The 24,637-nt window shown below is 44.5% G+C and overlaps 1 protein-coding gene across 14 annotated transcripts in view; it reads left to right on the top strand.

Annotated features, from left to right (window-relative positions):
• Positions 1–18,358, top strand: part of RNF152 (ring finger protein 152) — a 46,296-nt gene extending 27,938 nt beyond the window's left edge. For 13 of the 14 annotated variants that reach the window (XM_087761454.1, XM_087761492.1, XM_087761518.1 and 10 more), the window contains one exon: positions 12,816–18,358. In XM_087761454.1, coding sequence (XP_087617580.1) covers positions 13,042–13,653 — 612 coding nt within the window. In that variant the 5' untranslated portion in view covers positions 12,816–13,041 and the 3' untranslated portion in view covers positions 13,654–18,358. Of the gene's footprint in view, positions 1–5,990; positions 6,010–12,815 lie in introns of those variants that run through there. The other variant, XM_087761526.1, reaches the window with a different exon arrangement.
• The last annotated feature ends 6,279 nt before the right edge of the window (positions 18,359–24,637 follow it).

Genomic DNA, 24,637 nt, shown 5'->3' with positions numbered 1-24,637 from the left:
TGCTTAGTCCTGCAAGCCCTGGTGCTGAATGCTTTATATTCTGGAGTGCCACCTGCTGGCACTTGCTCTCTTCGCTCTCTCTTTTCTGGAGGCAGCTGCTCTAGAAGGTGAGAGCTCAGACCAAAGAGTCATGGGTGTTACAGTAATAATAACGGTACTAATTATTTGTATTGATCGTTACATTATTTTTTTTTGATTGTCATAGCACTTAAGGACCCTGTTTATTGGCAAAGACCACTCTGGCAGGTGTTCTGCAAACTCAGTGTGAAAGAAACTGGCAGAGGCTTCACTGCTTAAAAAATACAGAGCACAGTACGAAGGAGTGGTTTAAAGTATAGAAAAGGATTTTTCCGATCCGGGCGGTTATTTGGCAAAATATGAAGTATTTTTTTCTTTCCGTCTGGATTTAGTACAATATTTTGATCGTTTCTGTGGTTGGCAAAGAACCAAAATTACTTCTCATAAAAAAGTGTGTTTGTTTGCTTTTTAAAGCAGTAATCATTAAAGTGAAAGACACCTGGCAGTGAAGTCACTTAAACAAAAGTTAGGAATACACTGACCCAACTCTAAAAAGTAACAATGATGTCAGTAAACTAAATAATTCTGAAAACCCTTTGGCTGCAAAGCAAGGGCTGCTGTAGTTTGTGGCACAATGCAAATCTGGGTCCAGAGCTGAAATTTTTTTTTATCCTAGTCGAGAACTTGTTTTGGCAGTAGAAAAGAGGTATTTTTGAATCTGTTTTGTAACATTGATTTTCTGTCTGTGGGCCAGATCGTCAATGGGCGTAAGTCAGCGTGGTTCCTTGGCATCGGTTTGGTTGTGTGCATTGACGTTGCCTGTGTTCAGTGCACCACTGTAAGGCACACAGATAAAATACTATAACGAAAATGGAATAAAGACCTCAAGTGAGTGGAATCTGGTCAAACCCTGCATAGGTGCATAAAGCTGTGTGTATGCACACCGTGCCTTCTTAGATCATCTCTTCCAATGCGGCGCTTTCTAGAGTGGCAACACAGACTTTTGGCCTTTTTCCCTTTCTTTTAGCAGTCCCACCTCTTTGGTTCCTAACTGCTGTTCTGTGTGATGCTACATGGAGTACATGTTGGAAATAAGTGGTGAAGCTTATCTGATGTAAGTCTTCAAAAGCAATTAATGACTTCGGGATGTACTCTTGAGACCCTTGGGATGAATGTGACTTTTTTTAGATAGCCCTGAACCACCTGCCCTTTCAAAGTAAGATCCTTTAGATCCTTAGCAAGAAACACCTGTAAAAAACAGCAATCCTATCAACCACGTAGCCTCTTCAGGCGTCGATCACATGATGAAACGTGACTTGTCTGTTGAAAATGCCCCACACTGTGATTTTTTTTTTTTTTTTAAGCCAACAACCAAGAAAAGCTGAATAATGGTCTTTGTGAACATGCTGCTGTGAAACTACTGCTGATAGTTGGAGTGTATTTATCTCATTTGCTTTTGCTAGACTGGGAAAGAAAAAGAAATCATGGCATATTGCTAGACTTAAGTGTTCCACATTCAGCAGTAGAGTGATGTGAGTAAGAGATACTTCTGGCTCGAGTCACTCAGTGGCTGACCACATAAGAAGAAAAATTGTTGCAGAGTCAGTACAAAAAGCTTTGTTTGCCCTTTGCGTTACCTTTTTATAAATTTCTTCTTCTGAAAGAAAATAGTCAAATGGAAATGAAAGTTGAAATGAGCTGACATTTTAATGGAAGTGACCACTTTTGCCTAGGGAGCAAGTATTTGCTTAATTTGATCTGAACCTGCAAATGCATTTGTTCACCTCAAAACTACATTTCTTTAGTTAGCTCTAACTCAGATGCAGAAATCATGAGACTGGCTTGCAAGACACAAACTGAAGTTTAGGGGGTTCTACCGAACTGGGATTTGGGGCTTCTGAAGTTCATGTTTTCAGGCTTTTCTTCAGAAAAATGGGGCTAGCAGCTTTCTTTTTACTGAGTACTGAATTGACTGTCCATAATCCTGTGAGCTGAGGACTATCAGGATTGTGATGAAGTCTTGAGCATTAGCAATATTATGCTAGTTATTTTTTCTAAGTTTGTTTTGCTGTTACATTGCAAGGACTGCAGAACTAGGCCCAAAATTAAGAGGTAAAGCAGTTCGCTTCATTTTGATTTTTTTTGCTCTAATGTAGCATAACACAGTCCTTTCTGAGCATTTGCACTACTTCATACAGCAAAAATGCTGTATACTGATAGTTAAGTGCTGCCAAATGGAGGGTATTTTCACACCAGGATGTTAAGCAGCCAGACTTTGACTGGCAGAAGTATGATGGGTGATGTCTGGCCTGAACTTTGAAACTCACTATAAAGAATGAAATACAACCTGACAAAGCTTGGCAGGTCTGATAAACTTCTTGCAGCTACAGAAGGTGAGTGGCTCTTGGAATCGAATACCGTCTCTGTGAAGCAAAGCAACAGTAGATTTCACGTAATATGGGCAAGAATGGTTTATCTTCCTGTGCCTGAGCATTTGAGCAGCCAATTGCCGGTCCCCATCACAGCGTGGCTGCCGGAGCAGAGAGGCTAGCAGCTCTGCAGCTCTTCAGTCTCCCAGAGCTGTAATTTATCTCAGCCCAGCGGAGAGGGTTGTGGTGGTGCTAACCTGAGTTATGGTCGTCACCCTTGAGAACACCGCATTGCTTAGCTGTGAGACTACTTTTGTCTGCAAACGGTGCTGGTTCATATGAGGGAAAGACTTAATGCAAATCCCCTCACTCTGTTTTAGGCTTCATCCTAGAAGTCCATCCATGCGAGTCTTCTTGTTGCTCTCATGGGCGTGCCCATGTTGTCTGGAATTTTCCCAGGTGGTACTGGGTCTTTGAGCCACGATGTGGATGGGTCTTTGAGCCACGATGTGGAGCTGGTCGGGTTAGCTGGTGTGCAGCCAGTTGGTTTAGTTGCAGCTGGTTTGGGAAGGTTGTGTTGTATTTCCTCAGGTCAGACGTTTTCAGGGTGGCGCAGGGGAAGCAGGCATCTGCACTTAGAGATTACCTTAATCTGCCTGCAGCTGCTGACACCGGGTTCTGTGTTGGTTGTGTTAAGGATGTAAACGTGTGACTGATCTTGAGAGCATGTGTTATCCCGTTAACTTCCGTGGCTAATGTCATAGGCATAACTTATCTGAACTGGAGCTTGTGGAGTGTTTATAGTCACAGGTAGAAACGTGGTTTCGAAAAGTATTGGAAGAAATTATTTATCCAGTATAGCCCACTAAATCTCTTTTGGAGGATTTTACTGGTGTAAAGACAGACAGTTAAATCATGAAATAGGAAATCATCAGTATATATGCAGTCCAGGTTTGGTCTAACTCTGCTTGTGATCCATATTCGCAGTGAGAGTTGGACTGTTCCCAAAATTCAGGAAGTGAGGGTGGCATTAATATTACTAGCTGACAGAGCGTTGCAGCGTGAATGATTAGTTTCCAATAAAAAAGGAGCTTTTGGACTGGTTCCAGTTCCTTTTGGTGTAGTCTGCAAACCAGAATGACCAGTGCCATGACCTGGAGTAGCTGTAGCGCTTATCGGAGACCAAAAATGCACGAAGATCACGATTTGTCTGCATTAGGAAATGACATAATAGGTGACCTTGAGGAGGCATATTAGTTGGCTACCTTCTACTCTCTTGTGAAGATAAGCTCTTGGAAGTGGTTCTTCTGTGTTAGGACATCTGTTACACCTTTTCTCTTGATAAACAGGGGACTTTACTCCCTTGTGCTGCCCACTTAGCAGATTGCAGGAGAAAGGTAAAAAGATTAAAAAATCCCCCACCCCTGCCCTCATCAAATCTCCTTCAAGCCTTATTCTACTTCTTTATGGTCTATGAAAGAAGAGAATTTCCTTACTTATTGTTATGTGGCTTCTAAAAAAATATTTTCCAGTTTCTTAATCTCATCTATTTCAATGTAAAAGGATGAATTATTTTGATTCCCCTAGGTCTGTTGCCTTTTTTTTGTTCCTTCTGAATTAAAAAAAGAAACAACCCCTTCCCACACCCAAACAAAACAAACCCCAAACCATCCCAGTCCTTGAGAGCAGCCGTGTCAAGGTACCTGTTGAGTGATGTGGCTCTCTGAATCACGTCCTCAGGAAGCTGCGCTGGGTGAGCGCGGAGAGTGCAGAGCGCGTTAAGCAGGCGGGGCGTACAAGGTGGGAGTGCAGAGCAGGGTTGCAACAATTAAAACTCTCATTTGAAGGACTTATTTTTCCTGAGGTAAGCGTGAAATTGAATTTCCAGGTTTCGCATTGTATAGGCAATGTATGAACGTGCTAGTATCGATTCCTTTCTCTCCTCCTCTGTTTGGGCCCACAGGCAGGTAGGTTTTGACCTAGTTTTATCAGAATCCACTCAATGACCTCGGAGAGCTTTAGCACTCTCTCCTGTAATTATAGATTGGTGTGTTAGTACACTAATTCAAGCTGATTCCCACTCAATCACCCACTGACCTGTATCAGTGAGAAACGTCTGCATTTGAGCTTCATTTAAAATTAACTTTTTTTTTTTTTTTAATGGTGTATTTTGTAAGTCTAATGCCATAACCTCAGGGGAGGGAGGGAAGAATCTTAATTAAATTTCTCTTCAGGTATCAGGCAAATTCTATCAATGACAGATGGAGCATAAAGCTGTAATGGGAGAGCAAAATTTGTCATTTAAGTGATCAGGTGCTTCATGCCTCTCTCCCTCTCAGCATTTTGAATGCCACAGAATTCTGTCATGTTGCCATAAATGAAAATGTCTTTGAAAGATGATGTTGCATTGCATTTAAAAGCTGTTACTGAGAGTGAGCTTAATGCTCATAGGTTTACTCTTTGCTTGGGCAAAGCTCCTCCTGTAAGGCTGCGGGATTTTGGCCTTAGTGACTTAACTTGTGACCTCACTTTAAGTTAGGGAAGCAACTTCTAAATCTGTCTTTGCCAACCACATGCTACTTGTGTCCTGGTCATAAATATCTAGAGGTGCTGCTTTTATTCAGGGGGTGAGGGGTAGATTTCTTTTCACACCGCCCCTCCCACGCCCATTCCTGTTGTCAGCTTGAATGGCAAATGGGTCTCTCACTTGCTAGTGGAAAACCTGGCTTTTAATTTCTCCCACCCTGGGGTTTAGGAGTGAGTCAGGCATAATTAAGAGCAGCCAACAAAACTGAACAAGTGCTAATGGCCCTGCAAGCCTTGTGCCCAGAGTGGGCTGTAGAAATTAGCACCATCCCTTTAGGATGCTTTGAATGCTGGAGATTTTGCAAATCGGGAGGGAACCTTTTAATATCCTGTGCTGGGAAATTGTCAGATTTGGGATGTCTTAGGACCACAGTCAGGTCTCTCATCCTATCAGTGCATCCCTCATGCAGGAAGAGAAACGCTAGGACTTATGGATGGCAGAAGTGGGTGAGGAGTACCTTCAGACTCCTCCTAGCAGGGCAGAGCTGCACCTGCGGGTCCCCTGTGCTCTGCCAGGCTGGAGGGAGCCTGGGAGATTTAGGGAACCGTAGCTCTGGGGCAGCTTGACGAGTGACCTTGTCGAAAACCTACCGATGTGGCACAGTTGGGCTGGTGAGGAGCAGGTCAGGCTCCCATAGCCTGGGCTCCAGGGCCACCTGCACAGAGGGCTGCCGAGGGGCTGGGTGGGCAGGAAAGCTGTCTGCTTTCTGTCTCTGCCTGTCTGAAATGGGCACATTTCTGTAGAATATTTCAATTACAAATAGCGTTTCTCACTGGTAAAGCACCTCGCGGTGCTGTCGGATGAACGTAGCTGTACTGTTTTGACTCAGCAGTAAGAAACTGTACCCGTCCTTTGCTGACCTGGCATGTTGCAGGTGATTAGTAGTGTTTGCTGTTGGAACAAAGTGCACCTTATCCTGGTCATATTTGACCAAAATAAGGTCCTTGGAGCCAGGGAATGTGGACGTGTCAAAGTTTGCAGATAAAAGGAGGAAGCAGTGCAGTTGGCGACGTGAGATGGAACAACGAACGGCATGTGAGTTTCTCTCTGTTTTCTATAAACACCAAAGGCTGGTGTTTTCACCTGATCTGTTTTTGCTCCAAACCCGTAAACTTCTATGTTTAGTTACATTCCTGTGGGTGAACTTTCTGCCTCTGTCTCCTGTTGCTAGGGCTAGCTGGTGACAATTTCTAAGGTAAATGCTGTGGGATGGTGGTACCTTGCAACTAGGTTCCTTTCTCATGATCCACCTCCGATCGCTCAGCTGCCAGGGAGGCAGGACACCTGCTGTCCTCTTTGATCTGTGCCATTGAGATCATCCAGAGCAGGTTCTCCATCAGCATGGATCCCCTGGCACTGGTTCATAGCATGTTGTAGGCTTATATATCACAGTTTCACTCAGCTTTATTTTTTGTGGCTTTATACATCCAGGAGTCTGTACACCTGATTCTCATCTTGGCAAGGCCTGGGCTAAAGCTAAAGGGACAGTGCCAGCTTGCACTGGCTAAGGATTTGGCCAATTTAAAATGCTTTTGTTCTGCAATATTTCTGTGCAGTTGTGAATAACTAAATGGAAAGGATGGTGAGTGTTGGCTGCCTGACTTAGAGGAAGGTGCCTGGAAAATACATAATTCTGGAGAGAAGAATGGATGAACTTCGTTTTCTTACTGTTAGCTTTATGTCCCTCAAAACGCATGTAGTCTCTCAGTTGTAACCTACATGGTGGATGAACTGTGTCCGCGGAGATACTTTAACTTTTGGATTACAGGCTCTCATGATTTTCATGGTCTGTGGAAAAGCTCATATGTTCAATGAAAGCCACAAAAAATCTCAGGCATACCATGGAGATGCTCCCAGCTGGAAGAGATGGGGAGAAACGGGTGGTTTTCTGAGCTTTGTTGATTCTCTGTTGCAAAAAAGAATCTGTCCGCAATCTGTCGCCTCTGCATGGTAGCTCATGAGGTGAAAAGTGGAGCTGTGCTGAAGTTGTCCAGGAGCTTTGAGACAGTCTGGGTGGTGCTTTGCTTGCATGACCTTCGACCAACTGCTTCGTCTCTCAGCACTTCTTTTCTTAGATGATGAAAGGATATAATGATGATAATACTTCTCTCTTAACAAGGGTGTTGTGATGAATAAATTAATTAATCGTTGTGCTGTTCTCAGTTACTATGGTAATTAGTGCTACAGAACAGCCTAAAAATAAATAGGATAATTTAGTGAAGGGTATTCCGGGGAAATCAGGGAGTACGTCCTGGGTATTTGTGACAGCCCCAGTGTGTTTTGTCCAAACATGAATTTGTTGAAAGCATACACGGATGCTGAATTTTGTAGCAGAAATGCTTCCAAATATTAAATATGTTCCTTCCTCCTCACTGGTAGTTTGAAGTGACTCTAGCACACATTTCTTTCCGTATCTGTGGGCAGATGATTCTTGCAATTAGTTCCCCTTTTGAGAATGGTACCCCTCCCCTCACACCCATCTCCTTTCCAGCCTAAGGGCACCTGAAATGAATGGATCGTTCTTCATCATAAATCATACATACTCAGTAATACTGTCAAAGAATTGGTAATGTGTTTGGGGAGTTTACGTAATGAACCTTCCTCGAGAAAGGTGAAGTATCATCAGTGCACTGCCTTGCTCAAAGTCTCTTATTAACCTTGCTGTACAGCATGCCTAAATAAGTGCATAAATACTGTGCGAAAATGATACTGTGCCTGCCTAAATACTGTGCAAAGTTTTTGAGGCTTTTTTTCAGTGATCAGCTAACTACGTCAGCATGCCCCAAAGCCAGTCTTTAAAAATATGATAGGATGTTTAATCTTCCATGAATTGTCTTAGATTCCACAGGCATCATTAAAGTATATTTTTGGGGGCTTTCAACTTAATAGAATTTTGGGCCCTAATAAGTTAGGAAGTATATGTGAAGATAGTTCTGAGTTCTCCAGTGGAGGCAGCACCCCTTCAAGGCTGTGGTTTCCATTGCTTAGTATCACTGGGGCTGATAATAAAAATATTATGTCAACAGGCAAGGATTTGCCCTTACTTTGTTCTCTGACTTGTTGTCCAACTCCCATCATGGATGTTCAATGTCTTTCTTTGCACTGGGTTCCAAAAATAGCTGTCTTTTCTGACCTGGCCAGTCAGGGACCACTTTATAGTTAGGGTTTGTGCAGAGCTTTCTCTGCAGCAAACCTGTGCTTTCTTCTTCTCGCTGTCTGTAGCTGTGCTATACTAGCTGCAGCAACCTTCATCTGTTCACCTCCTGCAGCACCTCCCTACGTTGTGCTGGGAAGCTACAAATTGCAAGAGAGCAACAAATGCTCCTTCTCCTTCTTGGGGAGTGGGAAGCTGATGCCTTGGCATTCCTGGCATCTTGCTCACCCAAAAAAAGAGAGCTTGGGGCTCTGCTGTGGCCTCCGACAAGGTACCAGAACGGATAGTGTGACTGACAAGCAGCTGAAATACCTGTTTTATTCTCCAGACCTTTATTGCTCGAGTCACATGATCATTTCTCAAATCTTAAAAACTCTTGGCTCGTGCAGAGGGCAGCCCAAATCTGCAAGGAGGACCTTTGTGCCGTGCTCTCAGCCACCCGGCTGTATTTTGATCTTCTGCTGCAGGGGTCATCAGCTTTGCAGGTTCCTCCCTGGGTCTCTGTAACCACTTCGAATCTCTCATGTCGCCGGCCGGCGGTAGCCCTGTGGATGCTGGGCAGACTCACAGCAAGGGGAAGACAGTGCAGGGGAGGCAGAGAGGTCTCCTGATGATTCTTTGCAAGGCCTGTCTCTTTTTGCTTCCTTTGCTCCTGCTGCACCTTTCTGACACTTGAGTTTTGGACCTTGTGGATTTTCATACCCACTTAGTTTTTATTTGTGTTACTAGTTAGATCTCAGCCCTGAAGAGCTTCCAGTTGCTGTCAGGTTTGTGCCAGGCAGAGTTGCTACTCGTAGTTACCTCTGTCGGTGTGTATGGTTTCACTGTCATAGTCCCCAGCCCTCCCTTCCGTATGTGTGCCCCTATCCATCCATACATATATGCTGTCTCTTTGCGGAGACCTACAGATATCCCTGACAGTCTTTTCTGATATTTTTTCCCCCTGTTTTCCTGTCAAAAGTCCCCTCGCCCCCCTTGGGCATCACTGGGTGACGAGAGCAAATAATGACAGTGTTTTTGTCTGATGCTGACGTCAGCCGTGCCTTCACGTGCAGCCCGGCTGCCCCTTGGTCTTCGCGCTCAAAGCGCCGAGAAGAGTCCAGTCTGAGCAAGCTTTGAGTGAGGTGTTCACCTGTGATAGCTCAGTACTTCCAACTGGTATGGGGGTGCATTGAGCGCAAACTAGAGTTCAGTCTCCTGTCCTGCTGCAGTGTTAAATCTTGGCATAGTTATTTAAGTGAAGTGGTAGAAGAGTACTGAAAGAACTCCTGTGGCTTTTTCCTTCCTAACTACGTGCTGTGAAATGAATCAAATAGATATTATGCAGTTTAATTCTGACTGTAGGTGATGGCTTGACTTTCTTTTATCCCCAAATTAAACTGTGGCAGAGTGCAGGAGGGTTGTGGAGCTTTCAGTAAGGCTGGGAATAAAGTTACATTGCACCCATGAAGCTACATATCCAACCTTTGAACGAGGCAGTGTCAGCAGAGGCTGAGGGGTTAGATGGCTGCGGCTACTCTTTAACTTGTCTTTAGACATATTCTGAAGGAATCATACTAACCTCTCTGCTTACCGGTTGTTACCCCTGATCTGTCAAAATACACCTCTAATCATTATTTGAGACATTTTGGGAAAGTAAGAAATGTCATAATTCGGTATAGGTGTATGCACAATGCAACCTTGTTACTTGAAACAATGTTTATAGTTGTTTTGGAGGGAAAAAAAAAAGAAAAGGAAAAAAGTGTAACTTTAAGACACACAGTTGGAAGTGACTGTGTCCTTGATTCAGCACCAGATCAAAATGGGGTTGTCACTATATTTACAGCTTCTGAAATATATCCGCACATAGCTGAACAATGTATGTCACATAGGTGGTAAGCCTTATCTTAACCTTTTAATTTGGCTCCATTCTTTTCCATTTTCTTCCTATAGATTGCACTAACACTTTAAAACTTTGACCTCCTGGAGAAATGCTTCACAGTGTTACTTGGCGTTCAGACCAGCTGAGATCTTCTTGTTGGGATGGATTTTCTTCTTTTTCCTTAGGGCGCTGTTTGCCTGGAGGTGACTTTTGTTTTATTCTTCAGCTCCGAATACCTCAGCTCATTCTCTCCTAGCACTGATCTTCTACTGTAAGGATGTCACTGGGACAGGGTTGAGGGGCTTGATAGTGCATGAGTATGTGACTCCTGGACAAGGATATGTGGTCAGAAAAATGATCTTGATCCCAATCAAGTTCTCATCAATAGAAACTGGTTTACCTTTAGCACTGTAAATGGAGAGAGATGGTTGTAGGTGGCACCTAAATGAGGTCAGAGAACTTCACCAGTCAGTTCATTGTGAAGGGCAGAGCTTCTATGCAGAGATACTGATTTATGTCTGTGGAAGGACTACTTCCACTCTGGTTTTAAACATAAGCCTTACCATGTGAATTTCCAGGCATTGGGGCTTTTTCTCATAATAGTACTGAAGTATTGTTATACCTATTTCTTAAACAGATTTGCAGATATAGCAGACCAGAGTTGCATCTTTTAATGTTTGAGCTGAAGTTTGGCATGGGCAGTGTGTGATTAAGAAGAAGATTTTGTATGGATACTTCTGTGCAAAATATAAAACCGCTGGGTTGCTTGTGGCTAATCACCGAAAACTGGAACTGATGACTTCAGTGGTCCCTTCCTGAGTTCCTATAACTAATTTCTAATCTGGCCTTTGCCTCTTAATGTTTTTCGGGCAGGAATTGCCTAGCATTGTAGATAGCTCTCTTCCATTTTTCTCTCTCAGCTGCGCGCCAGTCTTTTAATGACCCTTTCTGACAGTGGTCTTTGTGCCTGCCTGTACCGTAGGGAGGTGGTGATGGTAACGGGAAGGAGAGGATAAAGAAGATAAAACCTCCACTGATTTTCTTCCACTTTCTTCCGGTGTGGCCTGCATGCAGGCGGTGAATGCAAAGCCCCCTGCGTGGCCGTGTTAGGCTCCCTCTGCACACGGAGTATCTGTTAATGCCGCATGTAATACAGCGCTGGTGCAGAGCAGGCGCCACACGGATTCGTGCTGGCTTCACGCTGGTGGGGTCTCTCCCAGCAGTGGCCTCTGTGCCACGTTCATGCAAAGCATCCTGAAAGTGCCGTTCCGGCGGCTGGCACGTGCCGTTTCCCCCTGCAGCCATTGCTTGCGTTTCACAAGCTCCTGCTTTCATAACTGCAGCCTCTGCTCCCTCCTGAGTCAGGATCGTCACTGCGTGTTTGTTGAAGTGCCTTGTGAGCCAAAATCCACTGCTGTTACAAAATCGGCAGCAGAGCCAGTTCTGCCAATGTTGGTGATATCACTTGTTAGCATCTGAAGAGATGACGTGTATTTTGTTTTCCCTGTTCAAATACTGGTAACTGCCAGAAGCAGGATATGGGACAGTGTGGTCCAGAGGGCTGTCCTGCATTGCAAACCCCACGTCTATGCCTGCCTTCTCTTCTTGAACTACGTTATATCTGTTTTACTGATGTCACCCATCGATTAGCGTGTTGCAACCTAGTTGCTATGATCTGGAGAGGAGAACAAGAAATAATTGTATAGAAAGGAAGAAGTCTTCCGACAGCTGTGGTCCTCAGGTGCTAACTCTGTTTTGGAAATAACATTGCAATAAGAGAAGATCAAAGGTCACCATGCAAATATTTTGGGTTTTCTTTATTGTATTCTTTGGATGTAAATTCAGGCTGATACTTCAAATACAGCAAGGAAGGCAATGCAAAAAGTTGTAAAAATGTCATCTGATGATATTTATCATGTGTTGGAGTGACCAAAATCAAACAAAGCTAAATAATTCACTCTGAAAGTAAACACAGCTGCCTTTTTTTGCATAGCTATAAGAAATAAGTAGGGAAATGCAAAGAATCCCTTTATAATGAATAGTTTAGAACAAGGTTAGTAACAATTTGCCTTTAATTCAGTGCATTAATAGATTGTTCTCTGTGGCGTTTGACGGTCCTGGGTCTAAACAAAGCCTTTTGTCTGGGGTGAAGTTTTCATCAGTGAGAAGTATGTTTCAGAGGGCCGTGTTCAACAAGCTGCTCGTGTAACCAGGCAAACAGTTAATTTGACTGAAAACCATGCCATTCCTTTTCTCTGTGCACAAATGTGGGTGTTTCAGTCTAGTTACTTGGTTGCTCATTCATGCACAGGCATAAGTTCAGGAGCCTGTGGAAATGCATCCGTTTAAACATATTTTTTCTCTCCGCCACCTTTCATGCAGACTTAGTGGTTGAGCCAAATAGCTAAAAATCCTCAGGGGTTTAAAGGATTAAGTGAGAACAATTGTTAAGGTGCAGGAAGGGCTGAAAAGTCCTGAAAATATGACAGGAGGTAGATGCTGAAGGAACTGCTTAGCGAACTACAGCCTCCCCTGTTATGGGTATAAATATAACTGTTTGTGGTGGACTGGTGGGTTGGTTGGGATTTTATAGCTGGAGAAAAAAAAAAAAAAAAGGGAGATCTGGTGATGGCTGACCTGAAGGTTTGCTGCTGGGCGGTTTGCTGAAGCCAGTGGGAAGATGCTTTCTTGTTAAGGGTCACAAATTTATTTCTCCCGCCAGATTACAAGGTCAGCGCAAGCTTTCATTCCCCCTTAGCTGGGCTCTTTTGTTCCCACTGGTTCCTGTAAGTCACCTGTTCCTTCACATTTTTCTGTTTGTCTCAGGTACTGAAAGGTTCAGGCCAGAGGTTTTCCTGTGCTCTCCCTAGCCACCGCCTGGCGCTGCCCTGAGGAGAAGAAGTGGCGGGAAAGCGGGTGCTGCCCTGAGGAGAAGAAGCGGTGGGAAGGTGGGCGCTGCCCTGAGGAGAAGCGGCGGGAAGGCGGGTGCTGCCCCTCAGCTGCGGGGTGAGGCTCCTCGTGAGGCCTGCCGTGCTTCCTTGCGCCGGCCGCCATGGAGACCCTGTCCCAGGACTCCCTGCTGGAGTGCCAGATTTGCTTCAACTACTACAGCCCCCGCCGGCGGCCCAAGCTCCTGGACTGCAAGCACACTTGCTGCTCGGTGTGCCTGCAGCAGATGAGGACCAGCCAGAAGGACCTGCGGTGCCCCTGGTGCCGCGGGATCACCAAGCTGCCACCGGGGTACTCTGTGTCACAGCTACCCGATGACCCTGAGGTGATCGCCGTCATTGCGATCCCCCACACCTCGGAGCACACCCCCGTATTCATCAAACTCCCCAGCAACGGGTGCTACATGCTGCCCTTGCCCCTCTCCAAGGAGAGGGCTCTACTGCCAGGAGACATTGGCTGCCGCCTCCTGCCCGGCAGCCAGCAGAAGTCCCTGGCAGTGGTGACGATCCCGGCGGAGCAGCAGCCGCTGCAGGGTGGCCTTCCTGGCGAGGGGGGAGCAGAGGAGCCGGACCGGAGAGGTGTTGTGAAAAGCTCCACCTGGTCAGGGGTTTGCACTGTGATCCTGGTGGCCTGCGTCCTGGTCTTTCTCCTGGGCATCGTCCTCCACAACATGTCATGCATCTCCAAGCGCTTCACGGTGATCTCCTGCGGCTGAGGCAGGGAGGGCGTGTGCTCCCCCGGGGGCCGGGTTGGGTCGGGTCGGTGGTGGTGGTGGTGGTGGTATCGAGCAAGACAATTCACCGCAGCTTTGCCCAATGACTGCAGAACGCTGTGCACCGGGGCAGCGGTGCGCTGGCCTGGCCGCAGCCCCCGGCAGTGCGCCGTCAGGCCTCTTGGCAGCGTGTGGAGAAAATCACGTCCCGTGTCTGGCGGCAACGGCACTGAGGAGGACTGCATGCATCACCATAATCATTTATCAAAGGGACTGCAAGTTACAGTGATTTTTTTTTTTTTTTTAATCGTGTTACGAGATTAAAGTCATCTATGTAGCTGGTTATACTGTAAAGTATACGGTATGAGCTCTTCTCTAAACACAGTAGATTAAAAGCAAAACTGCTCCATGTAGAATTAAAGAAGAATTGGCGCGCGACTCTGTACAAGGTGTTCAATACCAGTCCACACATGCATTATTTTTTAATGGGGGGAGGGAGGGAGACTTGTAAAACCAAGAAATCATTTAGCTGGTAAGGCATTTTATATGTTTTAAACTGCACATTAATTAAACCAAGTTAGGGAGTTGTAAAATAGTTTTTAAAAGGAAGTGTTTTACAAATGATCGTTTTGTTCCGTGGTGTGTGTTTTTTGCCTCTCTGTTTTTCCTCATTTTTTCAGCTACAGCGAAGTGGCACTTCCAGCATCTTTTATTTGAAGGAGCTTCCGAGCAGGGAAGCGAAGTGGGCTAGGAGGAATACCTAAAAATGCAGCCAAAACACTTCTGCCTAACTGGCTTCACACAAAGGATGGCTTTGAACAGTAAACACTCGACATGCTGTTTTACCTCTGATCTGGCAGCAGGGCTTCCCAATGACCTGGCCGTCATAGCCATTAGTGAAGAAGTGGGTCATGAGAAGTCCTGGGACTCCTTCCTGCAAGGACGTGATAGAAAATTGTCCTTCTTTTTCTAGAAGTTGGGTTTTCTTAATTGTTTTTAAAGAATTTAGACCTGTTTTGCCTCCCTCTTTCCTCGGAGATGCAACTGTGCACCCATAGATGGTGTAACAGAAGAGTTGCTTTAAGGAAGCCTCACCGTCCCAGCTGAGACCAAGGACCCTTACGTGCAATCATCTAGTAAGAGGCAGTGACATAGCTGGGAGAACCCAGGCCAGCCTGACCCTCTACTGGGTGCGCTGCCCCTCCTAAACCACTGTGGCTGTCCTGGTGTCAAAATGTCTGGGTGAGCATAACAGAGCCTTTTCCCACATTTCAGTCTTACAAATGTTGGTGGTCGTAAGGACAGATTAAAAAAACCACAGGAACTGTCTCCCTCCACCTGTGAGGATCATGAAACCCCAGTCATTTGCGGTTCACTTCTTGGAAAGAGCCAAATTCCTGAACCTTCATTGCAGTAGCGCCTTGCTCTAAGCAGTCCCACTAGCTTGAGTAGTACTTTACTTACTGCTCGTAAGTAAAATAGAGCTCAGTGTGAATTTGGGCATTTGGCGAGTCTGAAAGCTGAAATTTGTGTGAGGTTTAGGGATCGGATCAAGGGGCACATGACAGACCTTTAGTAAGACAGAAAAAGCTATTGATTTGCACTGGTTCTTTTTTGCAAGTACAAAGCATAACCTCCCTGAAGCGTGACCTCTTGTTGTCTACCTGCTGCTCCTTCTAATAATTAATTAGAGCTTGCTCAATGCCATATTATAACACCAGAGAACGTAATTTTGACTATGCAGTGCCCAAGTTGGCCCTGTAGAAGTCGGTGGTTTTCTGGTTATGTCACAAAATCCAGTTGCTGGTTCACAATAAATATTCTCAGCTAGGACTTCTATCAGGAACATACCTCTAACTTTGTGCTGGATTTCTTCCCCTCCCACCATTTTCTTCCTTGATTCCTGTTAACTGAAGAATAGCATATACGGTGCTTAATTGTTATGGTGTGTGGTGGGTCATGTATGGAAAGGAACCATTGTGCTGATTTTTATCTACTGTCATATGTATGCATAGCACAGCAAAAAAAAAATCCTCAGATAACACATTCAATGCCTTTTTCGTGCAAGGCCCATGTGCAGTCTGCCTTGAACCTGGCTTAAAAGTATTGTACTTACATGGACACCTCTTTTGCAGCATGTTTAATTTGGTTGCAGTAGGGAACAGCAGGAATTCCAAAATGCGTCTTGTGAACGTGCTAGTCTCTTGTTGCCAGTAGGTAGCCAGATTTCTACTGACATCCATGCTACGCTGCTTATCATGTAAAGGAAAGCCAGTTCACAAAAGAAATCTTGCCTTTATAAGACTCTTGAGGAAGCGACCAGATACAGGACTCAACCCTCTACTGCCTTATCCCCTGTAGCAATTGCTGGGTGTACCAGGAGCGTATAGCATAGCTGGAAGATGCTCCGAGAACAGCGCTGATGCGTTTTGCACCAACTTCTGCATTTGTTTATCCGAGTTGTCAGCGACTGCACAAAAACGTGAGGCAGTCAAAGAACAGGTCCTGGAGATACAGTGCTGATGATGTTAACCTCCTTCTGGCCGTACCTGCCCGACTGAAGCTCTTAAGGCCAAGGTTTCTCTGGCGTTGCAGAGAATGGCTGTCTTGAAAACCACCCCTCTTCATCCCTACGTGGAGGGTACAGTGTGAAAGAGAAATCAGAAATTAGGTTAAAATACCACACTGCATAACACATTATACAACAGGCAGACCTGGAGTTTATCCGGTATTAATGACGTAAGTATTACATTAGCAGAATACCATCCTGTATTACGTGATGCAGTACCTTGTTTTGTTAATATGAATTTCCTGTACTTTTTGTGCCTGCTGAAATGCATGTTTGACCTAATTTCTGATCTAGACATTTGCCTGCTCACAGCCTTGTGTAAGAGCAATAAGTAAAACCTCAAGATTTTTGTCTGCGTGCGCATGCACACGCGTGCGGTGTGTATGTTCATTGCTTTTTATAAATAGGAGTTCTGGAGATGTTTTTGTTCTGGCTTTAGACTGTGACTATCATTTTAAATTTGCAGCTGCCATATCACGTTGGATCACCTAGCTTTTTTGCTGACTTGCGTAGAAGTGAACTAAATAGTTTGTTGTAATGTACAGTGTTAAAATGTTTCTCAAGTATGTCGATAGTCATACTGCTTTAAAAATGCAGTGCAGTCTGTCCCATTCTTTGGTCCAATACCTGGCATTAAAAAGTGATACTGCTATATATACACCTCTAACTTTTTCTTATTTAATTTTTTTTTAAAAACAGCCTTGTCTTTGTAATCTTTCTCTGTGGAGAAACACATTTGGACTTGTGTCAAAATCATCAGGTTCTGGGCTAGTTTTTGTTCTCTAGTGTCCAGTAAGAAATCACTGCCCAGTTCCACCAAAAAAAAAAAAAAAGAAGGAAACTTACTGTGACTCCAGTACTGTTTGAGCAACCAAAATTTATGCTAAAACTTTTGGGTAATTACTCAAGCACCTGCATTTTTAGAGCAAATTACTGTGTATGAATGTGTATTTATTTGCTTGTTTAATGGGAAGGATGTGTGTGTTGGGGTCCAGCTTTGGTTTTTTTTTCATGGAGGATCTCAACTTCCATTTTTGGCTTGTGCTTTCTTGGCAAACAGACTTTAGGGTTCACTCTGTGAAATTTTATTTAGTGAATTTTAAAAATTCAGAATATGCAATTTTGGTATGCGGGATTTTTTTAGGAAATTGTGTGTTCAGTGACTGTTCATGCTTAACCAAGATGTAAAGGAGCCTGGATGTTTTGTAAACATGGAGCAATCGTGAGTCCAAAGTTTCATCTTTATTAACGAAGCTCAGTCTGAATAAAACATTACCAGGAAAAGAATGATATCAAGTGAATTATGGTACCTCTGTTACTTTGCCATCAAAGGAAGAGCACGGAAGGGAATTTGGGTGAACTGCTCCGTGTTTTATGAGGGGGTGGCTGAAATTCAACTCTCAGAGTTGTAAGGCAAAGTGTTAAGTGTGGGTCGTGGTAAATAGTATAAAGGTTTTTCATGTTTTAATTACCTTGGAGTACAGAATTATAGCTGATGACTACTCAGACACACAACAGATTTTTTTTTTTTCTTTTTTCTGTTTTAATCAGATGACGTAAAAGTTTTAAGTAAACTTTTTGGTTATGGAAGCAAGGGATTATTGGCCTTGACTTAAGCATGTATTGTACAGACTGGCACGCCTGCTCCCCCTTCGCCTTGAGACCCCCTTCCCAGTCACGTTATTATTGCTGGAGCCCTGGGCAGCCAACCTTTCTAATACTGCACGTGCTTTTCTGGAGTAGAGATGGCTGACGTTGCTCTGGTTTTGTCACATTCACAACAGGGCTAAAACAAACCCAAGCAATTCATACATGATTTGAGCTCTTCTGTAGGTGTCCCGGTATCAAAAGCTCCTGGCACCAATCTACTGTGTAAACTGCTCCAAGCCTCTGTGTTCCCTGGATCTTCTCGCAGCAATGCCATGAAGCGGAGGATGTTCCCTCCTCCCAGTCATAGAAGGGGGCCGTGCCCCCCATCCACAGCTAAACTGCCCCCAGGGAACGTGGCCTGCTGGCACGAGATGTGCTTGCGTGAGCACTGCAGGAGAGTCGCATGTCAAGTGAACACATCTCAAGTAAACATTGGGGTTTAAATGCTTCTTTATCCTAGTTGCACAGAAAGCACGGCTTGAGATTTGTTTTTTCCAGAGTTTTTCTATGGGTGGATGGAGGGGGTGGGGAGGAAGAAGGTACGCGGCAGCACATGAGTCCCAGCATCATCTGGGAGGCTGTCGAAGGATCTGCTGGCCCTGAAGGCAAAGGTTTTTGTGCAAGAGGTTCAGTAGGGCAAGATCGTCTGGAAATGCTGCAATGGATTTACGGTGTGTTAGTGACCTTTCTGGTGCTGTACGCTGTCCGTAGGCCTGACAGCTGGGGCTGTTGTGTGCTTTATCTTTGTCACTTTACCTCTTGCATGCTCATGTCAACAAGAAAAGCTGCTTGCTTCATCCTCAAGTTGAACCATTTTACAGACTTTTCTTAAGTTGCCCTGAGCATCTCTAATGGAAAAAATTACCTTCCAAGTTCAGTGAAATTTAGTGCTTAATAAATGTTTGGCAAATGCATTTTTCAAGCATTTATTTATGCTTCAACACATTCTTGTTTTAGTTCTAAATAATTCTTGTATTTTTTGTGCTAAGCATGTTCCTGAACATCAGAGGCAATTCCAAGGTATTAGGTAAGATCCACAGCCAGAAGAAAATGTTTCCTATCCCCCTATCCATCCCACAGTCCCCTTCAGATCTACACAAGTCTGTTTTCACTCCTCATCGATACCACACTGAAGCATCTAAGCACAGGGATGAAATGGGGACTCGTGGGCGTGCATGGAGCCCCTATACATAGGAGCACAGGGACATGTTTCCATGCTCAGGGAGGGGTTTGCACACAGCACATGCTCACACGTAGTAGAGAGAGGCCAAGAGGATTAGTAAAAGGGCCTCAGGCTCTTGTATCTCAGGAAGGTCATGTACTTTATGGTGCTGGGACGATGAGGTGCGGAGATAGCTTGGTAGCATGAAGCCTAGGTATTGCTACCTGGATTTCATGTGGGATGAGTTGCCGCCCCCTCTGAGCTGTCTCCTGCTAACCGACTCTTGCTGCTCTTGGGTGGGACTCACTGCTCCACAGGTCACCTCCTCTGGGGTTCAGGTGAGGAGCCACATCATTGCTCTGTGCCTCCAGGCTGGGGTGTCCACCCAAAAGGGAACAGCCAGATGCCTGGGCTCTTAGTTTATCAGGGGTCTGTAAGTTCAAGTGGAGGTCTTTTTCAAAAGAGCTGCATTAAGCACTCCTGAAAGCTTGAAGGTAGCATACAGACTTGGCCTGAACTGAAAGAGTTTGAAAGAGTGAAGAAAGGGTGCAGAAGGAGAAGGACACCTGGAAATGAGCAAACAATTAGGCAGTAGCCTGAAAATTCAGATCTGTATGTGCAAAAACGTCTACTGGGCATGTTTTGCAGTGCCTGCACATGTCATTTCTGTCAAATTGTATCTGAAGAACGGCAGTGAAACTCCAGATCTTGCTTTTCCTTCAACACCTTTGAGCTGGGAAGCGGCCTGTTTCAAAAGTGCAGTTTTCCACCTAACTGAAAAACTTGATGGGTGTGCAGAAATTTTTTAGGGTGCTGAATCATCACTGAAGCTCAGAACTCAGTCAAAAGCTGAACAGGAATTCAGCAGGAAAAGTTGCGACAAAAAAGAAAGCAAAGCCTTGAATTCTCGGTGTGTGCAGATGTGTCACATATTGTTTAAAATAAAAACTTGTTTTATTTGCATGTGTGTTGACGGGATGTACAAAAGCAGGTGGCCATCTCCCAGGCCAAACAATGAAGTTAACAGCGTTGGCAATGCCAAACAGCTAAAGACAGGATTTATTGAACCTATTCGATCTGAGAAGCTGGCAACAAAAGAAGTGGCTGTTTGGTACAGCTATTGCGCTCAACTTAAAAGAAATAGTAGGATTAGGTTAGGGGTCTGTAGCTTTCTGGCTTGGTTTTCAGGATGGTGTAAATAAAAGAAATGAGAAACGCGAGTGGTTTCATGCTGAAGGTTATTTACTTGCCTATCGTGGGAATTACAAAAAGATGCGTGTGTATCGTCACTCTGCTGATCGGTTTTGGAAGCATTGCCCTATCGGTGCCTGCATGCACTGACTCGGTCTGAATCACTGAGGTTTGCAGCTGCTTGAGAGAAATCTGGGTGTGCCTCAAGATCTGAAAAAATCTTCCCCTGCAAGGTGGCTTGAATTTAGGTTGTGATTGTAAAGTGTGTGATCTCACTTTGAAGAATTTAAGAACGGTGGTGGATCTCACAGTACTTTCAAAGCAGCGTGCCATGTGGTAGACGTGTGTGGCTGACTACGAGCATAAAAAGGGGCTCGGTTCCCAAGCACGGACAATTTGCTGATTGAACTGCAAATGAATAATTTCTTGCTTAAATTATATGGAATAATGGTCACAGATGTTTCTCAAAGATTTGCTTAAGGAATGTATTGAAATATTTGGAACATGATTCAGGAAAATATGCTAACTGAGAAAGCACTAAAGCATTAAACCTAAGGAAGCTGAAGGGATTCGGTCATACATGATTAAATGTTTTCTTGAATAGAGGTGGACTTTACACTTAGGTGTTTGTTTCTTGATACTGGGCTAGTCTGCACGATTCCTGAAGAACATTTGAAGTAATAAGCTTTGCTTTGGGGTTTTATTTTGAAATTTGAAAGCATATTGACTAGGAGAGGCTCTGTAATACTCCAAGGCAGCTGTTTTCAAGCACTTGAGTGTAGAAACCTGTGTTTCTGAAACTCCTGTTCTTAATTGCTCATTGTACGTAGCTGAGAATTCTTAACTCATGGGGGGGAAAAAAAAAGCTTGCAGTTCAAACCCACACCAAAACCCACCGTAGGAATCCAGAGCGATGATGATTTTAAAAACTCAGGAGAAATAAATTGAATTCTAATCGCTTCTTTCCTGCTGTGCTGAAATGCTGAGGGATTTGCTAAACCTACAGGTTGATAAAACTGAATCCCTGCTTAATGATTATAGTTGCTAAACTGGCTTACTGCAATGGATACATAGAATGTTCTTTATTTTCCTTTCTGACCTCCTCTGGTTTAGAGAAGACAAGAGTTGGACAGTTGTAGCTGGATTGAACAGCGTGATAAGAGTTGTAAAATGTTACCAGCAAGGAACGTGATTTTGTGATAAACACAGAATTGCAACACTGAATGTCTTTCGGCAGCCATCCAGGCAGAACAAGCATGCAGCAACTCCAGCAAACCCTGGGGACCGACAGAAATGGTGTCAGGAGTAGTGGGTAAATGAGGATATTTTTTAATACCCCGGATACTGTCTCTGTTTGTTATTGCTAATGCCTGACATCTTTGGGTTTGGATTCTTTCTTTTGTCCTTTGTAACGAGAAGCCTAAAAAGCACTGTGTACTGCTTCCTTACGAGCATGCCATCTCCTGTTTCCTCTTCTTCAGCCCATCGTTTGCCCATCCTGTTTCCCTGCAGATTTGCAAGGAGAAACTTGCTTTTGTATATATGAGCGACTGCAAATTTCTACTGCGTTTTCAGTGATGAAAAGGGTAACAAGTCTCCACAGAAACAGGAACATCTCCAGGGCTTCATACACAGTCTTGTTTGCAATACCCCTTTGTCTGCTGTTGCTATCATACGTCCTCTCTAAATGAATATTTTGGATTATTGTTTCTTTACTATAGCCCTAAGATTTTTGAAAAAAGCAATAGCAAAACAAGAGAAAACAACTCAGTGACTAGAAAGTATTTGCACAATCTGATTTTTAAGATAAGCTCATTCATTAACAGCTTTGTTCTTTTTTTGTTCAGTGTATCAGTGACATTAATTTTGCGATTCCATTTCCTTTGGTGAGGGAGGGAGATAAGGAAGAAGAAAATCCATATTCATGGCTAGGATTAGGTCTGCTGAGTTTCAAAATGTATATATGTGCTTCTGTTTTGTAATACCTCATAAACCTCCTAACAGCTGAAAACTGCAGTAGCACCAAAATCTTAATGAAATGTCACGTGCTGCCTGTTAAGTTTAAAATGCCTGTTGAAATTTGCAGAGCCTGGACTTTCTGGGTGTCGAGCACACAGAGCACTATATGTGGAATTAGTTGTGACTGTCAGTTCTCTGAGATCAAACTCGAGTCTTATGCCTCATTTAAAGCCATTAGTGGACTCGGCCTCTCAGGGTCTCTGTGATATGTGCTATACGCAGTGGCAGTCCTCCTTTTATAGATCTAAAGCAAGCAGCCTTTGATAAGGAGATATTTACCAATTTTGAGGGCAAATCATCTGTCTCCTTAAGAGATATTGTTAAATCCTTGATTGGGTCACTGACCCGACTTTTGCCAAAGGCAGGCAGGAATTTGGTTAAATCATCCCGGCACAGTCCGCCCCCGCTGTGCTTGCTCGGTGGCCCAAGGGGGGAGGAGGTGTCCTGGGGTGGGTGTTGAACCCAGTGGAACATGGATGTGACCCACCACACATCTCTCTTGAAACGATGCCCGCGTGAGGACACACGGTGAATACTCTTCTTGCTGGAATGGTCCAACATAACATCTCTGGTTAGAGCATGGTGTCTTATGATTCCTCTGCTGTAGATACGACTTTTAAGGTTTAAAAGAAATGTGAGAAGCTTTCTGCAAGGTTCCTTCAGCTTTCTAAGTCGTCACAAACGTAGAGCTCTCCTGGCCACCCGGTATCCTGCAAACTGGAGAACCTGCTCTCCTATTCAGCTTCGGGTGAGAAAGGTAGTCCCGAAGCAGGCTGCCTCGTGGCAGGGCGCTGCGGCTGTTGCTGCGCTGAGGGTTGGCATGCTGCTCAGATGGTCTTCTGTGGTAGGCTCTAAAAAGTGTTTCTCATCCTCCCTCCTCCTCCCCCACCCTCATTTTTGCTTATAATTGTTTTGGAAAAACAAAAACAGGCACTAGGAAAAACAAAAAGAAGAGTAAAGCTGTTCTTCATTCAGGACACGTTTATACCATCTGTTCCGTATCTAAATTCTGTCAGGAGAAAGCAGAGGTGCCCCTGAATTTCAGCTTTGCTCCAAATGAATCCCAATAGGCTTCCTGTTTTGGAGACTAAACCTTGCTAAGCAGAGGACCTCTGAGAAGAAAAATATTTTTAAGCCCTGGGAGTCAGCAGATGTGGTCGGTGGTTGCTGGAAAGTGAAGAGGGAGCAGTGGCAGTCCTTGCAACGAGGCATCCTCCCTGCTGCAGTCCCTGTGGTTCGAGACCAGCGGGCTGGTGCGGCACAGGGCTGCGGCGGAGAGGGCAGGACCGACTGCACACACGCACATATTCTCTAGGGGAGCTCCCTGTCAGCTTCCCTACGTGTATTTCGAGCTACTTGCCGTTGATATCAGTTCAGATTACTTCAGCTACAGTACCCCTAATTGCTCCAAAGGCATTGCAAGTGAGCTGTAATCTAAAGCAAACTTAAAAAGCCCATCCCACAGGGCCTGTCTTCGCACAATCCCTATTAGCAAAGGTTTCTGTATTACTAAGGGAGATAAGAAGCAGTGGGGATGGTTGGATGGTTGGGGATATTTTTTTTTTTTTTTGGTGAAGGCAAATAAACTTTGACAGGTGTTAAAACAAAAAGGGAAAGGAAAAATACTGAACAATCTTTATGTCAGCTGTAGTGTCCTCAGCACAGCTTTGAAGTGAGAGCTAGTTCTCTATCTTAGTGCCAACCTTGAAGACGTGTGTACGTATTCATGCACTTAGTATGTTAATTAAAACAAGAGCTGAATGAAAGTTTGGCTCTTATTTTAAGAATTGAAGGCAGAAAGGCCTCCCTCTGCCTGGTAGTGCCGATGTTCTCTTCCCTCCCCCTCCGGACTTTCAGGCTTGTTAATAGTTGCACCAGAAGCTGGAAGGTTGAGTCTAGCCTCGGGCACGCAGGTATTACATGGCTCTCCTACAGCTCTACCACCGACTCCGCTCCTTGTTTTTACACTCTGTGTTACACGGTCCCTTGTCCTCTCTAGGCTCCCTCCCCGCCCCTTGTTAATTATATTCTAGCTAAACAAGCAGGCTGGCACTGTTCAGTGGCTGTGAACTGAAGTCCTGGACGTGTTTCAGAAGCCAGAACACGCTTGACCTGGTTTTAGACAACTTCCCTCTTCTTTTCTTGTGAAGGACTAACCAGCCGCTACAGATACATGAGCTGCTGGGCCGCTGTGTCAAAACCTTGCCAAATATTGACTTTATAAAGGTGAAATCAAAGTGCTGTCGATAAATCTGAATGTCTGGAGAAGCATTCTTTGCTTGCTTTGTCTGTCCAAGAAGGTGTCTCAAACATTGCTGAGTTTCTAACCGCCCCCTTCCTCCCCCTGTTTTAATACATGGTATTTTTGTAGGCCAGTCTCTGGAGTCTTGTCCTTT

The sequence above is a fragment of the Nipponia nippon genome, unplaced genomic scaffold (genome assembly GCF_047370975.1).
Source record: "Nipponia nippon isolate SJK-2023a ecotype South Korea unplaced genomic scaffold, ASM4737097v1 scaffold_1, whole genome shotgun sequence".
Lineage (NCBI taxonomy): Eukaryota > Metazoa > Chordata > Aves > Pelecaniformes > Threskiornithidae > Nipponia > Nipponia nippon.
This window is presented reverse-complemented; position numbering and strand designations above follow the sequence as displayed.